This window comes from Styela clava, chromosome 15, assembly GCF_964204865.1.
Source record: "Styela clava chromosome 15, kaStyClav1.hap1.2, whole genome shotgun sequence".
NCBI classification, from domain to species: Eukaryota; Metazoa; Chordata; class Ascidiacea; order Stolidobranchia; family Styelidae; genus Styela; species Styela clava.
The window spans coordinates 15,578,707-15,594,263 of NC_135264.1; the positions used below are offsets into that span (position 1 = coordinate 15,578,707).

At 35.7% G+C, this 15,557-nt stretch overlaps 1 protein-coding gene and 3 long non-coding RNA genes across 5 annotated transcripts in view; 3 read left to right on the forward strand and 1 right to left on the reverse strand.

Moving 5' to 3' along the window:
• Window positions 1–15,557, forward strand: part of LOC144411889 (uncharacterized) — a 103,571-nt gene that overhangs the window by 72,626 nt on the left and 15,388 nt on the right. The window lies entirely within an intron of this gene.
• The window catches only part of LOC120344522 (uncharacterized), a 114,208-nt gene continuing 98,815 nt past the window's right edge, over window positions 165–15,557 (reverse strand). Inside the window, exons 2-3 of the long non-coding RNA XR_013468989.1 lie at window positions 2,984–3,591; window positions 165–2,899 (exon numbers count right to left, since the gene is read on the reverse strand). This is a non-coding gene — a long non-coding RNA (uncharacterized LOC120344522). The remainder of the gene's footprint in view (window positions 2,900–2,983; window positions 3,592–15,557) is intronic.
• LOC120334366 (cilia- and flagella-associated protein 53-like) lies at window positions 4,222–13,174 on the forward strand. The gene is made up of 12 exons (XM_039401870.2): window positions 4,222–4,477; window positions 5,040–5,159; window positions 5,694–5,803; window positions 6,373–6,546; window positions 7,280–7,489; window positions 7,959–8,055; window positions 8,641–8,714; window positions 9,057–9,249; window positions 9,648–9,813; window positions 10,831–10,933; window positions 11,845–11,995; window positions 12,544–13,174. The coding sequence occupies exons 1-12, from the start codon at window positions 4,409–4,411 to the stop codon at window positions 12,634–12,636; spliced, it is 1,560 nt and encodes a 519-aa protein (XP_039257804.1). The 5' UTR covers window positions 4,222–4,408; the 3' UTR covers window positions 12,637–13,174.
• LOC144411890 (uncharacterized) lies at window positions 13,899–15,226 on the forward strand. The gene is made up of 2 exons (XR_013468988.1): window positions 13,899–14,308; window positions 14,702–15,226. It is a non-coding gene; the product is annotated as an uncharacterized LOC144411890 (long non-coding RNA).

Consider the following 15,557-nt stretch of genomic DNA (forward strand, 5'->3'; position numbering starts at 1 on the left):
TTTTTTTCCAATTTTCCTTATTTTAGTCCTATTATCAGTTCGAAGACTAGCCAAGAGCCTCCCGTAGTATTTATACCTAAATTATGGCCTAATCCTAACCTAGTACACATATTACATTCCGATGTCCGCCATCTTGGTTCGCATACTTCGGGAGCCCCATAGTAAGAGTTTATAGTACCGTAGTTTAATATATGCAAGTAGAGACCGTTTTTGTTTTGCTAAAAATTTGGAAGTATTTTTACATCACATTTGTTTTGCTTTATTCAGGCACTTAGGTACTGTTTTAGACCCGATATTATATATTTCACAGCTTGATGACGAGATAGAAGGAAAATGAGGCATATCTGTAGTAGAAATCGACTACGGAAGTGTTGATTGCAAGAAGAAAGACACTGCAGACTGCATTGAATGATTTGAACATCACATTAAATCAGGAATCACCACTATGAGCAGATGTTATAGCGGATACGATGGAAATTTCTAGGGAAGAATCCAGAAGTAAAATGACAGCTAAATACATTGAAAAATTGCGAAAGCCGTATTCGCACAATTCTGAAATCTCTCATTTGGACCTAAAACGCATAATCAAAACTACAGCACCGAAAATTATAAAAGAAGCGTTTCAAGTAACTGAGCCATTCATGCAAACGTCAATAACCAAAGGCGACAAAAAGGTGATTGAGTACCTAGCTGGGGGATTGCTAAAATGGGGAATAAAGTGTCTAGGTAGAGAAGGTGCTTTCTGGTGCCAAAACCAAGCTTTGGGGCGGTCTCATATCAGCATCCGAAACATTTGTTCTCTTCCTAATCTCTGTGGAACACGAATTCCGGTCTCAAGTATGCAAAATGGTAATAGATGAATGGCGTATTATCGGAAATATTGACATGGACCCCTTCAGCCCCAGTGAATCCAGTATTCTGACCATTCTTGTAAGAAGATTTATTCGAACAAGGGCTCATATCCATTGCAAGACTGAACTGCAGAACAACGTTTCGAAAAGAAAATATGGACCCAAATCATATGGACTTCGCAATGGTTTGAAAAATTGTTTTTCCAAATAATCTCATTATTACGCTATAATGAAAATTAGCCAACAAATCAATTTCTACTTTGTGTTTTTAGCATAAGAAATACAAAAAAAAAAACTGAACAGGAATTTTGACTCAAATATGGAGAATCACACAGACCTGATAGAGAAAAATGACAAATGCACAAACCAATAATTGATAGCTAATTTTAAAACATAGATGCGGTTTCACAAATTTGAACAAAATTATACGAAAGATAGGGGAAACTTTTCAATTTGAATTCAGCCTCTCAAATAGGAGGCATTTTTGACAAATAAACCATCGATTAATATTCATATGAAAATATAGTTTTGGATACATTATGGTAACTATTATTTGAAGCAGAGATGAGCCAGCCACTAAAATTAGAAACAAATTGAAGAAAATGGACTAGTACTTGTATATAAATCCGTATGCATGTATTTAAGAAGAAAGAAGTCAGCTTCTAGAAATTTATCAATCATTTTCAATCGCAACATTAAAACCAATAACACTACTACTCGAATTTACAACATCTATTGATCTGGAGTTTGATGTGAATAAACTAAAGGTGGGGTTTCCAGTACGGGAACCTCGCACTCGTTGATGACCAAAATATGCCTCTAGAGCAGGGGTCTCCAAATCAAAACATATCGCGCAATCCACTTTTTGAAATTTATTGGCCACGCGGGCCGCAAACCAAGAAATTAGGTACAAAAATGAGTATCTGAATGTATTGTGTTGAAATTACACTTGAATCTTACAGCAAACAAGACAGGGGTCTGCAACTACGGGTCGCGACCCAAATTTTGGTTGCGAAGCACTTCGCTCTGGGTCGCAAAACAATTTAAATTTGCCATAATTATGAGCATCGCGTCTGTGTAGCATATTCAGGTATAACAACTACATGAATCTCCGATTATAATTATGGATGTTTACCCGAGTATACACTTGCTTATTTACTGCGATGACATTGGCTAATCAGTATAAGTGCAAATTTTGACATAATAATAAACATTTTAAAAGCGCTCAGATACTTCATTCAGCCATGAAGCCATTCAGACAGTCTGTCGTGGTTGAATTTTGGATTTCAGTTGCAGGAATATCCGGAGTTATTAATTAACTGATGCAATGAATGCTCTGTTGCCATTCGGAACTACCTACTTATGTGAAAAGACGTTTTCATACATAAAGAACAAATACAGAACAAGGCTAGAAGATCTTCGAGTTACCGTCTCCCAAATTAAACCTCGAATTGACATGTTGTGCTCAAAACACAAAGCTTACATTTCGCATTAATCATAAGAAACGCTATTATTCATTTTATGTGCTAAGTTTCATATAATTTTATGCGAGAAAATTGATAGGGTCAATAATAGTCTTAAAATTGATAACTAATTTTATGCTTACCAAATGCTTGGGTTGCAAGAAATTAGAAAAAGAATTTTTGGGTCGCGCTGAAAAGTAGTTGCGGACCGCTGCTCTAGAGGGTCTTGGTTTATACGCCGTGGTAAAACATAGCTCGCAACACTGTTCAAAACAATACGAATATTTACAGCCATAGAAATAGATGCCATTCTCAAGCCATTTTTTGTGGCATCACTGAGCTGCATTTTCTGGCGATTAACTTCTCCCACCAATGGCCGACTGTATGCCTTTTCTTCCCAATATCCAGATATTTTAAAAAATCTTTCTCCAAGCCATTCTAATCTTTTATCATAGATGTTGTAAAAGGCTGAATTTTCTCTTGTCTCCGTCTTGATCATGCACATGGAGACACATACAAGTGTAGCAGATGTTGGGTCATGTACCAGCATAAGAATACGCTATTTCACATTGAGAGATGAGATATCTGTATTGATACAATACTAAAAATAAATTTAACAAAAATACAACTAAATAGAAGTATATCTGACTAAATGCAAATATATCTTACCTTATTTTTCAAGGAAATTCTGCCATCATCTTCTATTTCTGGAACACTTCTGGGAATCCATGAACTTTTTGTGGAAACAATATCATATCCCAAACTCGGGGTGAGATCAACCATGTTTTTGAGTAGGATTGAAATTGCCGATGATATTGTGGGAGAATAAACTCCAGCGAAAGCGCAAGAAAAGGAAAATTGTTTTTGGTCAAATTGGCAAATTAGAAGGCTCATTTCCGATGTCGCCTGTAAACTGTGATTAGAATAGTATGTGAAATGAGCTTTGTATGTATTGATTTAATGTATTCTCCAGTTTTTCAAAAGCTGAAATTATTTCATTGCTGGAATTGTAGCCTAGTTATCAATTGCAGATTGAGATGATGAAAGTGGACAGTCATTTATAGGTGAATATTTGGGAACAATTCTTCCTGGTGGCCAGGGAGGTACTTCATGTGATTTTCTTGGCAACAATTTTGTGGGTGATGCTCCAAACTTAATCCAACTTTTTTATTGGCCCTTTGAATATCTTCATCCTTGAAATTATCAGCACAAATTCTAGCTTTTCCATTCTCAACTTTGCTTTTAAAGTTAGGAGAGTAGCGATATTTAAACACAATCTGGATGCAATAGAAAATTACTTAGCAATTAATATGTCAAAGTCATAAGTGAGTTAATAAATGGCTAACACTAGAATACAATAAGGCACAAAATAAACAGTGAAAACTCATGACATCACATACAGCAGTAGCCTACACCATATTTCTGAAATGGAAGAATAAACTTTGCCCTTGCTTTGGATAGCCAAAATAAAATACGGTAAAATTGCGGATACCAAAAAAACGTGATGAAACTTTTGTGTCCAAAACGAATGTTACCGTACCGGTACTAGCACCGGAGTTACCAGTAGCTTAGGATAGAATTCTAGACTACCTTTTCTGCATATACAGTCCATATTTAAGTTTAATAATAATAGTTTGTCTTTTTATTTTAGTTTTCTATATCTTGCCAACTTCGCGCAACTTGAAATGTGTAAACATGGCCTGAAAACAATCACACATTACCTGTATCAAACTGCCTGATTCGGCTGTCCAGCAGACGACAGGGGTGTGAAACCCACGCCAACACCAGATGTCGCTGTCAACAACTCGCTGTCATGCAAAAAAGCGAGAGCTTCCAGACTAGTTATATAATGGCTATGCCTAGATTGCCGATTTCAGTTGCTCTTTACCGCACCGCGTGGACAATTTACTTCGTTGCCGTAGCAACGAGTCGCTCGTTTGGCTATTTTCTTTCTGCTTCGGCAAATTACCGGATCACCGCATCGGTATTCTTTTTACGTGGCAAATTAAAGCTTTTGTTGGGAGTTAATTGGCTTTAACAAGCTAATTTGTTGTTTTCAGATTTAAGTTAGTAACTAAACCTATTCCAATCAAAATGTTGTCGTTTCAAAGGACCAGGCGAACGAGGGAACACACAGGCCCGACGCCACATTCTGTGGCAATTGTGAGTGTTGTTTTGATTTCTAATAACGACGCTAGCTATGAACTGATAAGACTATTCATTTTGATATAATGGGATTCATTTATGTAATAAACTGGTCAAGTGGTCATTGTTCTGAAAAGCAAAAGGGGCGAAATAATATTTTATTAACCTGTTTCTCTCTTGTTGTATCACAGTCCAGCAATTCGATAAAATAATCATTTTTATTCACCATTGTTGATAGTGTGATCGATTTCAATTGTTTTCGATCTCTTCCTAAAATAGGGCAATGTCATATTGTATAGACAGTGTGGTCGGCTGATAAAAATGTAGTTTTAGGTCAATTTTCGTTCAGATTAATCTAATTTCTGACTATTCTTGAACGCCATAATTTTCTTATAATCTGTCTGTTGGCTTCTCAAAACAATTTACTTTACCAGCTATTATGTTTGAAGAGAAGTTGTTTGAAAAAGGGTTAAAATCTTCAGACAATAGATGAATTTTATATGATATTATGAATTAAATCCTATGATTTGATTGAAAATTAAATTAACTTTTGTTTTATGACATTTAATATCTGAATCAGGTAGCGAAGATGCCGTCGAAAAATCTTCCAGAACATTTAATATTGGAGCGACGTAAGCGTGAGGATTTAAGAGAAGAAGCAATCCAGATCACAAAGTACAACAAAATGTTTGATTTAAAGGTGGGTTCAATAATTATCAGCAAATTTCTACTTAAAAGATATGAATTTATTTGGACTCTTTCATGATAAAAAATAAGTACAATTCGCAATTGGAAATTTGGCTGGCGAAGTTGTAGTGTAGAGTAAAAGTGAAAAACATGGAGAGATAAATTATTATCACGATTTATGATGATATTATGCGAATACATATATACAGGGTGTCAAAAAATTTGCTTGATTTTATAGCAATAACAATTACAAACTTTCTTTTTTTTGTTTATTAATAGTTCTTATTGTGCTGGTAGTTCTCATTTATCATACAGCAATATTTATTTAAACTTAGAATTGTTAATTATTATAAAATCGGGTGAAATTTTTATTACTGTAAAACTTGGCGAAATTTTCTGAACATTCTGTATATTTGTATACTTCAAACATGGTTCTGTTCAAGTATGCCATTGAAATATTAAGCCACTATTTTTATGCAGAATTGGAATCTTTTGAATCATCTTCAACCTTTTGAATTAATTAACAATGTCTAACACCTAATTTCAGAATGATTGGGAAAGAGTAACTGACAGATCAATTCAGAAAAATACAGTTCAACGTCGAGTTAAAGATGTTTTAGAACAAGATGCAATAAAATTGGAAGAAAGAAGAATCAGGTAAAAATAATGATTAAACTTTGCTTGGTAGTTCATGTGACCAATTGTGAGGAATTGCATTGTGTTCAAGGCCATGAAATGATTGAAGGCCTTATCCTCGAACCCGACTTGGACTGGTAACAGATACGATAGGATTTACATGTTTATCCCAGGGGAGAAGAAAGCCGATAAGACAGCTTAATCATATGACGAACCACATCCTATGGTGCGGTTACCAGTCCATGTAGGGTATGGGATTTGTTAGCCAGTTATTTGTTTTCAGATGCATTGGCTTGATAATGGAGTAAGTCGTAACCTACCACCCTACGACGGAGAGGAGTCCAGCAATCCTCTCGCACATAACTATCCTTGCAACCTGCAAACCCACGCAGGGTAATTAGAGATGCGGTGGCAAGTGAATTTTCAACGCCTAACACTATGCGCCACACGATCGACCTTTCTCACATTGACATAAATCCTTTCTCAATCTTTGTGCCTGGTAGACGTAACTGGACAATGGCCTTGTATTTCTTAATATATATATTTAATTGACTTTGAACAACAAAGATAATATTTTTGTAACTTTCCAGACTGCGTCAACTTCTCGCTGATGAAGAAGATGACTTTATAAGAGAAATGGAAGAAAAGCAAGAGACGATGGCTGAACGACAAGAAAAAATGAGAGAAAGAGCAAAAGTTTTAAAAGAAAAAAGGGAAAAAGAGAGACAAGAAATTGTTGAACAGAAATTAGACCAACAATGGAGGTTTGGAATTTTTACAATCTTGATAAGTAATTTCTACTGGAAGGACTATTCTATATTTTTAAAAAATTGAGAAATTTCAATAACCATCACACAGTAATTAATTAAAATAATCAATGTATAATATTTGATAAATGTCTCAAATGCAAATAACCCTTTCATTATGCACATCGTTCGCATATTTTTATACCATAAATATATTTTATCCAGTCATGCTTTTCTAATAATAAAAACAAGGGCTGCTTTTTATTTAGTTCCTATATACTGTTACTGGTACATAGAAATTGAGTTTGATGACAAGACAAAATTTAAGAAGACCTACCGGTAACTATTCAGGTATACCACTAATCATAGATATCCTTTGGGCACTGGATATGAAATAAATCCATCAGTATAAGAGACACTGACATGTAAATAGCTACGGTACTCCCGCAGTATATGTATCAGGTTAGGCCAAAATTTTGTTCCGATTTTTATTATTTAAGTCCTGTCACGAGTTCGGGGACTGTCTGTGTTTGCAGAAGTGTTCCCTGCCCATAGGTTTCAGTCCCTTCACACAACTTGATGTAAAGTAAGCGAACAAAATTAATTACCATCATATTGGTACACATACTTCTGGAACGCCAAAGCTACTATTATTGGAAAGACCAGAATCTTCATTTCTTAGCATAGCGCTTTCCTAATTTGAAATCTCTCTGTTTCGAAAAACACTAACACATTTTATTCCTTACTCTAGGAATCAGTGCGAAGAGCTCCGTTCTGTTCTTTCACGACGACATCAAGATGAAGTCTGTATTGATCGGATGCATCAGCTCGCTGTGAAGTCTGACATGGAAAGAATGAAACAAGAAGAGGAGCGCATGTACGCTGACTTGTGGGAGAAGGATAGGTTAATGAAAGCTGCCCGAGAAGAAAGGGAAGCCCAAGAAATGATTAAAAGAAACCGGTAAATTGAATTATATTTGTTCGTCGCTATAGATGACATATATTGCCATTTTGTTGTCCATTTACTTAGCTGATTAGCTATATGGTCCTAATTGCTACTTGGAATTAGCTCTTTCAGAGAGGGCTATAAGGCTGCCGAGCACTGGATATATAAGGTGTCCTTAAAGTTGCAAAGGAAATTTATTTAACATATATTGTTTCGGCCCTCACAGATGTATTAAATGAAGTAAAAATATTTACTGGTAAACAATTACTCAATAAAAAACAACAAACCTGGTTAAGATATATTGAGAACTGACCCTATAACAAAATTGAAATTGTGAAGGGACTTTATGGACCCTGTATTGTCACAATCTCCAATAAAATGGCTTCCATAGAGGGCTATAAGGCCGTGAACAACTCTGAATACCCTACCTACAAAACGGTAGTTACTTTTCTGATTTTTTTGCATTTCAAAATTCTTTCACTAGAGCGATGCTCGATGTTCTACAAACACAGAAAGCAGCTTTGGAAGCCAAAAAACAAGAAGAAAAACGATTGGTCAAGGAAGAAGCATTACTGCTACAGGCGAGTCAAACTTTGTATTCAAGAATAATTTATTTATTTATCCCAGAAGAGGAGAGATGATAAGTTGGTTCATCATGAAGGAGAATCAAGCTTTTTCTTAGCTTCCAGACCATGTTTAGAATGAGAATAGTTTAACACATGGGTGTGCAAACTGTGGCCCATGGGCCGAATGTGGCCCACGAAGGGAAATTGGGCGGCCAGTGAAACAAGTTTTAAAATTAGTTTAATCTGGAACATGCTAATAATTTCCTTTGCGTCGTAAAGCCTATACTCGAGTCCAATTCATTATCGGGAAGAGAAAAGTTAAAAAGGCGGTATAATAATATCATATGGCCTCTCCTCCAGTTATCATTACAGATTATTATTCTATTAGTGGGTAATGGGTTTGTTTTTATATTTATAGTTTGCCATATGAATAAATCTCCTTTATTTCTCTCCCCAGGAAAAATAAAATAAAATCTTATCCTTTCTAAATACAATTAAATTCGATTAATTTTTATTTTATGTCTATATAGGTAGTTCATGTAGACCCCAACACTTCATGTATGTTGTTATGATTGTAAATTTGAATTGTTTTTGATACAGGAGGAACGAGAGCTGAGAGAAATGGAAGAACAGAGAGCAATCCAACTTAAGAGAGAACAGCAGCGAGCTCATAAGTAAGAAGGATAAGCTTAATGATATGCGATGTCGTGGCGCTACATTCAAAGCTTTATGCAGCTATGGGCATTTTCTAATGATTTGCAGACCAATTTAAATTTTGAAGCTTACTGCTGTCCGTAGTAACTTTGGGTTGAATTTTTTAAGATCAGAGTTTTTATAAATCATAATCCTTTACCCTGATGTATAGAGATGTGAATCAACAATTTCTTGGAATTGCAGTCAAGTGGAAATTTTTATCGAATTTGCAGTCTTTGTATTCCATTTTTTCAACTCCAAATAATTAATTAACCAGTCTCAATGGCTTCAAAAACCATTACCGATATGTACAATGTATCTAGAAATGCACTCGAAAAGTCCATGAAACTCAAAGGACGTCGAGCAGCTCAAGAGACTCAGGAAGAACTCGCTCTCGATATGAAGATATTGGAACAATTACTTGAGGAATCAAGAAACGAAGCTCACGAAATTGCTGAAAACAAGAAACGAATGAGAGAGGAAAACCAGAGATACAGAGAATATTTGGCACAAATGGTAAAAACCCGTTAGTGCTATAGAACAGTGGTTCTCAAACTTTCTATGCCACGCCCCTTTTTATTCTTTGTAAAGTCTAATGCCCCACCTCAAAAATAACTAGCTATCAATAAGCTGCAAATGCAAAATATTAAGGCGAACGTATGTTTTATTCGAAAACGCATAAAAATACGCAGATAAATGAAAAGATTTAAAAACAAGCAAAATGTGTCACAACAGCTCTTTGCAATCTCTAACCAAACAATAAGAAATGTAAATATTCAAAATATGGCGGATAAGATTAAATCTGACAAATATTTTTATTTAGTTTCATACCTCCTAAAAAATTATCTATGCCCTCTTTAACGCACCCCACATCGATAACATCGTAAAAAAAATTTCATCTCGTTTCTAAACAGAAAGAAGAAGAACGTATCAGAGAAGCAGAAGTTGACAGATTAATTGATGAAGATGTTGAAAAAATGTGGCAGAAGAAGATTGCTCAGTGGAGAATCGAGAGAGAAGCAAGAAACAAACTGATGCAGGATGTAATGGAAACCAGGAAAAAACAATTACAGGAGAAATGTGTGTTATTTTATCATTTTTTTAACAGTGAATAATTTCTAATTTCTGGATTGGCTGCATGAATTTGAGCGGCTAAATAAATAGTGCTTTTCAACCTTTTTTGAAACATTGCTCCTTATGCCATTTTAAATTTTCATTCCTCCTCACTATATGAGGAAACACTCTGTTTGTGTATCAGGTTAGAGTTAGGATAGGATTTACATATTTATCCCGGGGGAGAGGAAAGCCGATAAGACGGCTTATCCATATGGAGAACCACGGCCTCTCCTCCGGTTACCATTCCAAGTCGGGTATGGGATTAGTTTTTACTGTATTGTTTGTTTTCGGAAGCACATAACCATCCCTGCATGGGATTCGAACCCACGCAGAGTAATTAGAGGTGCGGTGGCGAGCGTATTCCTAACGCTTAGCCCGTTGAGCCACACCGCCGCGCCATAGTTAGGACATAATTTTGGGTACAAATACTACGGGAGTCACTTGGCTAGTCCCTGAACTCATAATAGATCTAAAATTATGTTCCAACCCTAACCTGGTATGTCGCTATCTTGGACCACATACTACGGAAGTACCCAAAGAACAGTTTGAATTATTATCACAATATTACATTACAATTAAGTATTGACACCAAATAAGGCAAAATATCAGCAATATTACACGAAAATACAAAGTCAAATTTTCCCCCTAAGACGGAATTCGTCACCAGTTGAGAAACACGGGGGTAAAGTGCAGTGGTCAGGATTCTTTTCTGAGGTTCTGACTCGAATTTTCGAATACGACTCTTTTTCTAACTCTTGGATAAAAACTCCCACTTCACAGACGTAATAATGCTCAATGAAGCATAACATTGTGTGTAATGGATGACTGCATTTTTTTTCAATGGTAATTCTGATGAGACAAAATCCTAATATCTTTAACCTATCCAAGCAAAGTTAGGTCCATTGCAACACAGCATACGTAGAATAATGCTCAATGAGATATAACTACAGATTTAGTAATGCATGACCGCATTTTTTTCAGTGGTAATTCTGGCTGAACAGAAGGAAGAGCTCAGAAGGGATAAAGAACAAATTACGAAAGCTATTGAAGAACATAACAGACTTGAGGATGAACGAGTGGCCAGGTCAGTTCGTCAATATAGAGCTGAAATGGGCAAACTACGGCCCGTGGGCCAAATTCGACCTTTTAGATAATTTAATCTGATGCTTCCACAACCAAACTAAAAACAAATTTTGACTTTTCAACTAAAAAATAGCTCAATGAATTTGTTTAGATAGCAATTTAATTTAGTTTCGGCACAAATCCCATTGTTTCCACTTTTGCAACACTGTAAATATTGTTCATAAAATGTAACCTTTTACGTCACACTTACATGACTCTCCATTCTTGGTGAGCAAAATTCTTGACCCCTGGTCTAAAACCTTGCTCACCCCTGATATAGGGTTTTTCTTATTTATCCCGGGGGGGAGAAAAGTTGAGAATGTAATTGGACAGTTGGATTTGCCAAAACTGAGTAATCTACTATATCTACAACTACTAAATATTAGGGATGGGACGAGTCCGGCAATACAGAGATTCGACGAATCCGAGTAATAGGTCAAGGACTCGAATCGAATCCTCTGAGTCCGTGACGTCACAATGTAAGATTTGAAAAACACGTTTGACCATACTACAGCATCGTGCGCTGACAAACATACGACGTAGCGACTGGCGCATCACTGTTCACTGCGCCAGTCACTGCGCATATCTGTCGTCGTTTTTATTAGTTGTGTTTATAATACAAACGAGTGATATTGTTAAATATCTAACCTTGAATTTCAACTAGTTAAGGTAGATAGTGAGATTCATAGGGGTAAAAGTACAAACATAGGCGTAAATTAGTAAAAACAGAATTGATTATAGACTCGGTAAAAACGACGTGGACTAATCGAATCCGAATCCCGGCCCATCCCTACCAAATATTGATATTGATTCATGGATCAAGTAATTGCTCTCAACAAGATTTTATGAAAACATATTTTATATCTTTCTCAGGACGAAAGCTATCAACAAAAAGTATGAATCTGATTTACTTGGACAAATTGGCCACCAGAAGGAGTTGAGAGAACAAAAATTCGATGAAGAGTTACGTGAATATCAAGATAGTCTCAAAACAGAAGCAGCATACCAGGCCCGATTAAAAAAGGTAAACACACATATCAAAGTGCTATGGTAAAAAGCAGGAATATTGGATCTATCAGTTTGGCTTATTTTGCCAGCAAGTGTCGAGTTTCGAACTTAGATAAGATTTACTTATTTATCCTGGGGTCGAAAAAACGATAAGACGACTTTATCATATGGCGAACCGCATCCTCTTGTACAGTTACCATTCCATTTCAGGTATGGGATTAGTTATTCAGTCCTAACCGACCAGCAGATACATGAACACCTCTACGGCGGCAAGAAGTCCAGCAATCCTCTCACACATAATTATCTCCCACATGAATCAAACCAGAGGTGCGGTGGCAATGCTTAACACGATGCGCCACACTACCTATCTGAAGCTTGAGGGAGGATTATTCATTCTATAATATGTGATTCGCCTATAATGAGGAGTTTCATATCTTTGCTCCAGGTGGGAAATATAGATAACTTTTATGTTTGGCTAAGAAGGCAATTACACTACCGGTATTCATTTTCTATCCTTGACCTGGCAAGACATAATGAACTTAATAATATCCATTCCATTTTTAGGTCTTAACATCACCAGACACGCATGACCGAATTCATCCTTCACGACGACCGAAAGTTGCAAGTTTATCTGTGACCGGGACAAAATTACAATAATTTCCATGAAATTATATTGCTCTTTACGCTAAAAAACTTCATTTTTTTGTATAAATTTAGTGTATTTATTTATGTCTTTGCACTGTATAGTTTTTGCTTGTTAGCATTCTTTCAAATGCAAAATTAAATTGTCTTTGAGCATGTTTCAGATATTATAATTCAAATTCTTGATGTGGGTAATATAGGGTGACTGACCCAAAAGAGGTCATCTAAAAAAACAAAACCCAGTCCATCTAAAACTCATTGTATGGGTTCTGTTTTTATTGGGGGAGTCACCCTGTAATTTAAAAATAAGTTTTATTTGAAATAATATTTTGGAAAACTAAATATGTGTTATTTAGTTTTTGGAAACTGTAAAAAAAATTAATAAAATAACTTATCAAATCACTCATCTTTTAAAGTATTTCCAAACTCACTGAATGTGACCCAATTAACCCCAGCCCCCAATTTCAAAAATGACCTTTCACGTAGGATTCCATTTTTCTACACCAGAGTATTTTGATGTGAAATGTTCGATTCTCTTTTATATAGTATATTATTTTTCGTTCAAAAAATAAACTGATAAAAAGTAAAAATTGTCTTGATTTTTCAATAAGATAGGGCATGATGTTAAATTCCACAATTGTACTAAAATTCCAATAAACAAGACCAGTTCCGAAAATCTCATAATCTGTGGCCAGCTTTCACACGTCTAAATCTTTAATATAAAAAACCAACAAATGAAAGCAGAAGAATATTTGTATTTCATGGGGGAAATGATTAAACACAGTCAATTTACTTTAAATAAATGTAGTCGTCATGAATGATTAAATGTGTAAGAAAGAGGCTTTGAGCTTGGGATAATGCATGGATATAAGTAAAAAAAACATGATGATAAGCTTTCCAAAAGAGCTATGAGTGTTGCGATAAAAGAAATATCATATATATATAAAGCCTATATAGGTCAAAATACTTGATGAAACACTAGAGCAGTGGATCCCAAAGTTGATTGATTGGGGGGTCAAAAGTAGGAGCAGAATGGTATTATTCATAGGCCAGGAGCATGGAGTGTCCATAAGGAACCGGTATAATTGAAATATTACAAATATACTCATGCACTTATAACAATTGGCGGAATCTAGAATGCAAAAAGAAAAAAATATGAATTGTTAATACTATTTTACTCAAGTTCGGCGGGCCGTAATCGGCCCACGATTTGGTAACCGCTGCACCAGGGAGCGATATCTTCCCCATGTAAAGTAAATATTGTAATCAACACCGCCTCATCGGTACCAGGCAATATGCAGTGCCAGTTGTCTGTTAGGTAACAAATAAATATGCATGAGCTTGCACGCACACAGAATAAACAAACGGAAAACAATCTTTGTCCTTGACTAAGTTATACATTAACGAAGACTATATTTTATACAGGATGTGGTGGGTTCGTTCGCTTCATTTAAAACGATACAGGGCTGGCTTAGAGCATTGTAGCGCCGCAGTAAGATTCATACTTCATAAGTTGTGTGCTAATTCTATTGATAATTATTGATAGACTTTATTCACAATGTCTATCATATTGGTAACAAGCAAAAGTTGCGATACAACAGTGGTAGAAGAGGAGGGGTCTGACATAATAACTGCAGAAAAATTAACGAAAATGTGTGGACTACCTTGGATGGGCCAATCTGTTAAAGTAAGTTTCAAACTTTGGGCACTTCGACTCCAGAATTATGTGCACCAAGATGGCGAACACTTGAACTCAGTATGTGTACCAGGATAGAGTTAGGCCATAATTTTATTCCATTTTTTCTTATTTTAGTTCTATTACGAGTTCGGCGACTAGCCAAGTGACTCCTGTAGTATTTGTACCTGAAATTATTGCCTAACCCTAAGCAGGTACACATACTATGTTCTGGTGTCCGCCATCTTGGTTCACATACTACATGGGTACTAAACCTCTTATCCTAGTGAGTAGATATGAAATGTATTTTCCGATATTGTTACTTATTTATACATATCTAAAAAAAGATTTTGGCCTGGCTATTTGATATCTTTGCTTATATTTATCGCAAATTTCATCATTCAGAACGGAAGTGGTGTCGAAATCACTATTCCTGTCGGAAGAGCTTTGAACCAACTGCACAGAAATGGATACAGAATTATCGCCTCACATTCTAATCCCAGCGCAGACGGTGCAACAAGTGGGACATGGACATTGCTCAATGAAAATAAAGATTAGGAGAAAGTTCTGATAGGACAATAAAAAACAACTTAGTGTTGACCAAAAAATTTCGAACATTCATAATATTTGACCTCGACAAATTTGAAAAAACAGCATCGGTTTTATCACAATCAAACAAAAGGTTAGATTCTGACTCCACTATACTGGTAGTCACAGATGGTTTTAAAACATACGTGTGGAATAATTATACAAATTAAAAAAATAATCATTTACTCTGAACATTTTTGCTTACTCTGGTTTGATGAAATGGGTTCTATTTGGGGGGTTGTAAGGCTCAGTGGGTCAATAAAGGAGCAGTGCCATTGCAGGAAAACCTTTTGTGTAGCCCGTATACAGACATGTGTGGATATATAGAACATTCAGGCATAATTACTGTTGTATCAATAAAATTCATTAAGTAATGTGGTGAATATGCCCAAATGTCCTTTTAAATCTAATGTAGCACATACAGGATTCAAATTCATAGGTGTCCAAATATATGAGGTTACTTCACTAACATGCAGAGATATATTAGTTTGAAAAAAACAAGAAAAGAAAGGATGAATTACTTGGTAAATAAAGCAGAGACATTGTTATGTTTGCGTAATTACAAATGAAAAACGCTCTTCGTCACGAACTTAGTTACACATTAACTATCATCTCATCTGTACAGCACATAGCCAGCCAGTGAGTCTAATACGACAATTATGTTAAAAACATG

What these genes read in the sequence shown, in the direction of transcription:
- LOC120334366 (XM_039401870.2), top strand. Translation starts at nt 4,409, where the DNA reads ATGTTGTCGTTTCAAAGGACCAGGCGAACGAGGGAACACACAGGCCCG. An exon ending in AAAACAATTACAGGAGAAAT is followed by an intron (nt 9,814 to 10,830) that starts GTGTGTTATTTT and finishes CATTTTTTTCAG; the next exon opens with TGGTAATTCTGGCTGAACAG. An exon ending in ACCAGGCCCGATTAAAAAAG is followed by an intron (nt 11,996 to 12,543) that starts GTAAACACACAT and finishes TTCCATTTTTAG; the next exon opens with GTCTTAACATCACCAGACAC.